Raw genomic sequence first — 7,594 nt, forward strand, 5'->3', positions numbered from 1 at the left:
TGGAAGTGTTCAAAGTTGGATGGGGCTTGGACCAACATGGTCTGGTGGAAGGTGCCCCTGGCCATGGAAGGGGGTGGAACAGGATGAGCTTTAAGGTCCCTTCCAACCCAAACCATTCTATGATTCTGACATCAGGTGGAAGCTCTTCAGCAAAGGACAAAGTCAGAGCCCAACTTTCACAGAATCTCAGAATGGTTTGGGTTGGAAGGGACCTTAAAGACCATGCCGTCTGATAGGGAAGACGTGCTGATGTCTTTACAAACAATTCCATGCGTGAAGGGATGGGTGTTAACGTCTTTGAAATGGGTCTTAATGTCTCCACCAGCTTCAAGCTGCAGGTTTGTTACCACCCAGACAGTTTGACTCCTCAAACAGACAAATGGGGCAACACAACCCTGAGTTTCTAAACTTAGGGGACAAATAATGTGTAAGGGGGAGTATGTGGTAGGCAGTTTGGGAAGGCTGCACCTTCCTGGTACCTCAGCAATGGGGAAAGGAAGAGGACAACGTGCGGCCGAGAGTTTGGGATAGAAGGAGGCTGCGCCCTCCGAAACCTCGAGAGCGTGTGCCCCAGCGGCCTCTCTCCCTTCATTCGAATAAGTTGCTGCACTGCTCTGTCTCCTTTATGGACACAGGCTTTTCATAGCGGGATTTCCCGCACACGTCCCACCCCCTGCCTTGCACAGGGATATCTTCCACTATCCCAGGCTGCTCCAAGCCCCAATGTCCAACCTGGCCCTGGCCACTTCCAGGGATCCAGGGGCAGCCACAGCTGCTCTGGGCACCCTGTGCCAGGGCCTCCCCACCCTCACAGGGAACAATTTCTTCACAATATCTAATCTACAGCTCTCGTCTTTTAATTTCAAACTGTTCGCCTTTGTCCTGTCACTCCATCTGACTCCGCGTCACAGTGTGACAACGCGAGAAGTTTCTGAAGCGAAAAGCAGACAAGCTGCAGAAGCCACAGCTTTTCCACCCTGTTTTTGCACCCTGCAGACGATGCCGGCCCCCCTGTTTTGGGGCTAAACCAGAGCCCGAGCTCTGCTCTCGGCACCGCGAACCCGCGCCGGCCGCCACTGAGGCGGGGCTGGGCTCCGCAGCGCCCCCTGTCGGCCGCCCCGCGCCACCGCCGCCCCGCCGCAATGCGCAGCGCCGCGCACTTACGTCAACGCCCCCCTCGCCCGTATAAGGAAGCGGTGGCCCCGGGCGCCTTCCGGATTGGCTGTTGGCGAGCGCGCGGGCGCGCAGCACGCTGGGAGTTGTGGTCCCGGCTGAGGGGCGGGGCGTAGGCGGCCAATAAGGGGCGGGGGCGGGGCTAGGCGCGGCAGACGCCGGCCGGTATCGGATCGCTGCGGTGAGAGCCGGGCCTGGGGCGGGCGGCACCCGCGGCACAGCCAGGGACACAGCCACAGTTCTGGAGGGGGCTGCGGGTGCCTGGGGCTGGAGCGGGGAAGGGTTCCTGTGTGGGGTGAAAGTGTCTGGGGCTGGAGTGGGGCAGAGGCCCCATATGGGGTGCGGGAACCTGGGGCGGAAGGCCGGAGTGCGGTGAAGGTGAGTGGGGCTGCCTTGGGGAAGAGCCCCTGTGTGGGGTGCGGGGGCCTGGGGCTGGAGTGGGGAAGGATCCCCATGTGGAGCTGGGTAGGCGGAAGGCAGCCTGGGGGTACCTAGAGCCTCCACCTTGCCGGGAGGGATGCTGGGACCTGTCAACTTCCCACCCATGGTCCTCCCTCAGTGTCCCCCGTGGGTGACGTAGGTGCCCTGACCTCCCTGTTCGGTGTCGGCAAGGTCAGGGCAGCCGGGCCGTGTGTTTCACATGGTTTCCTCTGCCCTGTGCTCATCTTGGTCTGAGCTGAAGGTCACAGAAACTTCTCGTGGTGGATGAATTGTTTCACTTTTAATATAGTTTTCTTGTGTAAATCTAACCTCTGGCTGTCTCCTCCTTTGCTGAGTGGTAGGGAACTCTTGTTTCCTTCTCTGAATGAGTCAGGCTAAAATTATAATTTACATTTAGCAAATAAGGGTGGTTATAGCAGGCATAGAGAGGCCAAATCCTTTGGCCTTGCAGAGGAAATGGTTTGAAAACCAGTCAGTCTGCTCACATGGGCGTGCACTAAATGCTGCGTAACCAGAGAGCACAGCCACCTTTGAAATGTCTCCTCTGCCTATGGTTACTGGCCTCTGCTTAATGAAATTCCTCTTGGTTTATTCTGAGAGCTTGGAGCCTTTCCGTGTGCCCCTGAGCTGTGTTTTGCTGTTGGCAGCAAACCTGAATAATAGCAGTAGAGATTTTTCTAGCGGGGCCCTCTGTGGTGTCACTGGGCAGAAATTGTCATTAATTGAACGATGGTTGTGCCGAGCACTGAGGAGGGAACAGGTTTTGGTGTAATCTGTGTAATTCCCAGCACAGAAAGCTGGGAGGTTCTGGAGGATGGTCTCACTTTGGTGCTGATGGTTTTGTGAGTGGAGCCCTTCTCAGGGCTCTTACTACTTTTTATTTTCCTCGGGGGAAGGTGAGAAATTGCTTGTGTGTGATTTCTCGTCCTGATGTGTCCCCCCACACGAGTCTGCACCTATTGAGGGCTTCAGGACTTCCTCCAGCTCCTCGGCGGTGGCCGTTCTCCATCCCTGTGTTCTCCATCAGGAATTTGGAATTGTGTTGAGGTGGGATAGGCTGTAGTGATTGAGGAGCTGCCAGGCGGGGCTGACCTTGTGCAGCGGCTTGTGCTTCCCAACCCGAATGCTGTGGCTGCTGCTCTTGGCAGGGAACGAGAGGGGAGAAGTGAGCTTTGCTGAGGTCAGAACTGCCATAAAGGACCAGCCTGCGAAAGCCAAGCGGAGTGGTGAGGCATGGAATTCTTAAAAGGAAAGGCAGGCAGTGACCAAAGCTTTCTGTGGCTGCCTGTGAGCATGGGAAGGTCACTGGGATCTGTAATGGTGTGAAAACAGATGCCAGAAGTTTTTTGCTTTCCTACTTTATTTGGTTTTGTACTGGTTCTTATCTCTCCTGGTAAGCAACAATCCTGCTTCCCAAGGCTTCACTTGAATTAAACCATCTGTCCATGGCTCCTGTTCTTATATCTCACTACCTGGATATTTGTGACTGGTGGAATACACAAAGGATTTTCTTTTCCTAAAGGTTCTCTTAATTTGGAGTTTCCAAAACCTGAAGCGAGGCTCTTTGTCTTCACAGCCACCATGTCACCCAGCCAGGAATCCGTTTTCTCTGAGTATGAGGCAGACACCAGCCAGACCTCGAAGCTGATAAGAAAATTTAAGGAGACGCCATTTGTGCCCATTGGTGAGTTCAAAAATGGAGAAATGTGTTTGCACAATCGACAGGGCAACCACCATCACTGTTCACCTTTTTTCTGTGAACAGGAAATCACTTAGAAATTACTTCCCCATAATATTTGTCCTACAAGAAAGAGGGAAATTAATGAGGTCTGTTACCTTAAATAAAAAAACTCACAACCTCCAAGTATAAGAAAAAACCCCAAACCAACAAACCCTGAAAGGCTTTTTAGGTGAGGTTAGGAAACACATTAAAGTGATGCTGTCAGGTGGTTAAGGAGTGTGTTGTGCAGCTGTTCTGGAGCACAGTTCCTGGGAATTATGTGACCACTACAAAGTGACTTAAAAGCTATCAAAATACAAACTAGAAGGATTTAAATTACAGCCTGTCTGGTAAACGTTTCAGCCCTCTGCTGCCATGACTTAGTTCAAAATGCATTTTGTAAATAAATTTTATGTTACCCAGCTTGAGGAAGTTGTTGAAGTTCGCAGCCTCTCTGCTGAGACCCCCAAAAAGCTTCTGAGGGGAGCAGGGATCAGCTTTTGTCTGACACGAGACACGTTTTGATTGCCAGCCACCTTAAATGGAGAGCAGCAGGGTCACTTGGGGTGAACTGTTCCGAGCGTTTGCCAGCAGATTTCCGTCACTGGTTCCGTGGTCACAGGACTTTGTCTCCACCTTGCTCAGGAGTATCATGACCTCCACGAGTTCCAGTTCCCCGAAGCAGATTGTCAGAACTCACCTTTGGCCTTCTGTCAGAGCTTGAAGGCCCTAAAACTCTTAATTGGTATTTAATGAAGGTGCCACAGGAATTAAGTGTTTATAGCTTCCTGGTGGCACTGGCAATGCTCCAGCTCAGGGAGACAAACTGCCTGTGCTCTGCTCAGTAAATTATACACAGTGCTTAAAACTTGGCAGCCACCTTTGAACTGTGCAAATAATCCTAAAAATGGAGTGAAATGGATGGAAATGGAAAAGTTTGTGCATTGCTGCCATGTATTCTGTGAGAGCATCAGTGTTCAGAGGTTGGAGCTGGCAAAGCCAGGGGCTATTTGCTCTGCTGAAGGACTATCAGTGAATTCTGGCCCTGGGAAAGAGACCTGGCAGAGCCTCCCTCCTCACAGCTTGGGGACAATAACATGTGACTTGTCCTGCCCTCGTGGCACCTGGCCAAATGTGACAACGCCCAAAACAGCAACTGCAGCAGGCCAGTGGGTACATCAGGGAGCATCCACCCGCTGAGAGTCCAAGCAGCAGCTGAGCTGGGGTCTTGGGTGTGAGTGTCCAGCCAGGAAAGGGGGTGCAAGGAGCCCTGGTTCTGCCTGAAAAATATCCAGGGAATTCTAACACCTTGAGCTGCTCCTTTGGCATTTTAATGCTGCTGGAAGTCTCTTGCTCTTCCCTGCACTGACTTGTGCATTGAGTGAGGTGGCACTGGAGTGAAACCAGGAGATGGGCCAGGATTTACCACTACACAAAACCAGAGGGGTTAGACCAAAACAGGCTTATTTTTGGATAACAGAGAATGGCCTCAAGTTGTGCCAGGGGAGGTTTAGACTGGATATTAGGAAAAATTTCTTCAAGGGAAAGGGCTGCCCAGGGCAGTGGTGGAGTCACCATTGATGGAAGGATTGAAAAACTGTATAGATGTGACACTTGGGGACATGGTGTCGTGGTGGCCTTGACAGTTGTGGGGGAATGGTTGGACCCCATGATCTTAAGGGTCTTTCCCAACCTAAACAGCTCAGTGATTTCCAGGCTGTTCTGTTTAGGTGGGTCCCTTCACTCCTCCCGATGCCCCGGATCTCCACTCAGAGGGGTGCTCTCCTTGCCTTGCAGGGATGGCCGGCTTCGCCGCTGTGGTTGGCTACGGGCTGTACAGGCTGAAGCACAGAGGTGACACAAAAATGTCTCTTCACCTGATCCACATGCGCGTGGCAGCGCAGGGCTTCGCCGTGGGAGCCCTGACGTGTGGTACGTATGGAATGGGAGCTGTCCTTGGGAGCGGCAACCCATGGAGAGCCTCTTGCATCTCTCCCAGTGGATAATGCAGTGTACATGGCACGGCCTCGGGATGGAAGTATCCAGAACATTGATTTCAGGATGTTTGTGCTCCTTATTGGTGCTTGACCAGCCTTTCTGGAGTAATCTGATTTTATGTACTTAAGTGTTTAATTTCAGAGTAGCAGTTTTGATTATGTCTAGACATGGAATGTGAGGTTCTATTTCTCTGCCTTTTAGAGGCCAAAAAAACGAAACATTCATCTGACACTAATATTTTCCCTTGTAAATATGTTGCTGTTTCTGAATTTAATACATTGGAAGATCTACAGCGTGTGTAGACCATGATATTCTATATTTTTATTTTTATATATGTGTATATATATATTTTCAGGACTGCAGTTGTGTCTCTGAAAGTACAGAGACACTGTGCCCCTGATCTGTACATCCCAGGTCTCATCTGTGTGTAAATGTATATCCCATGAAACGCTCTTTGTCCATACTGTATTCCCAGCAGGAACAACAGAAAAGCTTGACTTTGGCCACAAAATCAACTCGAATTAGCTCAGGATCTGCATTTTCATAGATGGCATATTTTCATACAGTTTCTCTGTATATGAAGATTTTTGTAGTGTTCATCACTGCTATTAAAAAAATACAGCTGAGGAGGAAGGGAAATTCTGTCTTGCCGAGAACATCTCTTACTGTTCATATTTTTAAATCCATTATTTCTCATTTAACACAGTTCTTTAATTGTGGGGGTTTTTTTCTGTCTTGCAGGCGTGCTGTATTCCATGTTCCGGGATTACATGGGGAAGCCCAAGGAATAGTGGGAAGCTGTCTGAAATCCCTGTCCTGGTGGGGTGGCCTGTATACTGCAGCTCCAAACCTCCTATTGAGGGGTTCTTGAGGAAAACAAATAATATATGGCATTAGAGCATTGTTCTATTTTGTGTATGGTACACTGTGCTGAACCTGGCAGCCTCAGAATGTGCACTGGGGGAGCGGGTATTGGGGTCTGGCTCTCTCTGAGTGACACCACCACATCCCAGTTTTTAGGGGACATAGTGGAGTGCAATCCCTTTATCTTCTCCTTCAACTCGGTCCTAAAACTGGTGACTTCTTTTGCTGTCGTTGCCCAAACCCACGATGTCTGAACTGGGTCCTGTCAGGGAGTGTCAGGAATGCCTTGCTGTCATTTTCTATCCTCTGTGCCCAACTTTGTAATTTAGAAGCTTCCAGTAGCACTAAATGACTTCTAAAATATTGAGAGAGATATATAAACATCTATTTTTATTTAAGGCATGAGATAAGTATGTTGCAGCTATTTAAATGTTATATTTATTCGTTGTTAATGAAGACACAGGCTTCCCTCTTTTTCTATACCAGCCCCTTGGATTATGATATTTTGTAACTTTATTTAAGGTGTTCTTCTGAGTAACATTTAAATGTAACATTTAAAATACATACTGTGAAAACTAAACCTTAATTTGGTGTTTTAATGCTTTTAAAGTGTATGATCTTGCTGATTTATACGGTACTGCTCCCCATGGAAAATTTAAAAACATTAAATCTGAAACGCTCCCCTCATCACCTTTGAGGTATTAAAACCCTTCTCTGTGAGTTATTTTACACTCAACCCCCCTGTACCTCCAACAGCAGTCACGAAAATAAAAGCCAATTGCTAAAAAAGCACATTTTCTCCTGTTAGCTGACATTCCATGGTGACAGCCTCGGATGTTACAGATATCTCAAGGTACACAAACTGCACCTGTCTGTGACCTGTTGTACAGAGCAGGGGGAGATTAAATACAAATAAAAGTGAGCAGTGGAGGTAACAACTGTTTGCCTATGGATTTGTTGGGGGGAAACTCCCGTTCATCCCATTGCAGAGGGATGGCGTGAGCTGCTCTAGCTGAATAAAAATCACCTGAGGAGGCTGCGGCGCTCCTGGAAAGGGAATTCCAAGCCGGTGCTCTCCGTGATTCCCAGCTGCTATCACCCTGTTGCCGTTGGCGGCTTCCGCACGGATGGGGATGGGGAGGGGCGCCGACGCCTTTTCCTCTGCCTACCACCGCGAAGGGGGGAGAAGGAGCCGCTCCCGAGGCTCCGAGGGGCCGGGATTGGTGTGGGAGTTGCGGGAATGGCGGTGACAGGCGCGGTGTGGGGGGAGCCATCATGGCGGCTGCGCTGAGGGGAAGGGCGCGCGCGCTCCCGTTGCCATGGGCACCGCGTCCGGCCCGGAGCGGGGCCCGGAGCGGGGCCGGGAGCGGGGCCCGGAGCGGGGCCGGGAGCGGGAGC

The 7,594-nt window shown here is 50.4% G+C and overlaps 1 protein-coding gene across 3 annotated transcripts; it reads left to right on the forward strand.

Moving 5' to 3' along the window:
* The first annotated feature begins 1,294 nt into the window (after positions 1-1,294).
* HIGD1A (HIG1 hypoxia inducible domain family member 1A) lies at positions 1,295-7,131 on the forward strand. 3 transcript variants are annotated; one of them, XM_048311465.1, is made up of 4 exons: positions 1,295-1,354; positions 3,191-3,298; positions 5,132-5,266; positions 6,074-7,131. In XM_048311465.1, the coding sequence occupies exons 2-4, from the start codon at positions 3,196-3,198 to the stop codon at positions 6,121-6,123; spliced, it is 288 nt and encodes a 95-aa protein (XP_048167422.1). In that variant the 5' UTR covers positions 1,295-1,354; positions 3,191-3,195; the 3' UTR covers positions 6,124-7,131. The 3 variants fall into 3 exon arrangements, with proteins under 3 accessions (XP_048167422.1, XP_048167329.1, XP_048167512.1); XM_048311372.1 differs by having other exon boundaries at positions 1,310-1,354; positions 3,137-3,298; XM_048311555.1 differs by lacking the exon at positions 1,295-1,354 and adding an exon at positions 1,460-1,551.
* The last annotated feature ends 463 nt before the right edge of the window (positions 7,132-7,594 follow it).

The sequence above is a fragment of the Corvus hawaiiensis genome, chromosome 1 (genome assembly GCF_020740725.1).
Source record: "Corvus hawaiiensis isolate bCorHaw1 chromosome 1, bCorHaw1.pri.cur, whole genome shotgun sequence".
Taxonomy (NCBI): Eukaryota; Metazoa; Chordata; class Aves; order Passeriformes; family Corvidae; genus Corvus; species Corvus hawaiiensis.

What these genes read in the sequence shown, in the direction of transcription:
- HIGD1A (XM_048311465.1), top strand. Translation starts at nt 3,196, where the DNA reads ATGTCACCCAGCCAGGAATCCGTTTTCTCTGAGTATGAGGCAGACACC. An exon ending in GACGCCATTTGTGCCCATTG is followed by an intron (nt 3,299 to 5,131) that starts GTGAGTTCAAAA and finishes CTTGCCTTGCAG; the next exon opens with GGATGGCCGGCTTCGCCGCT. An exon ending in CGTGGGAGCCCTGACGTGTG is followed by an intron (nt 5,267 to 6,073) that starts GTACGTATGGAA and finishes TCTGTCTTGCAG; the next exon opens with GCGTGCTGTATTCCATGTTC.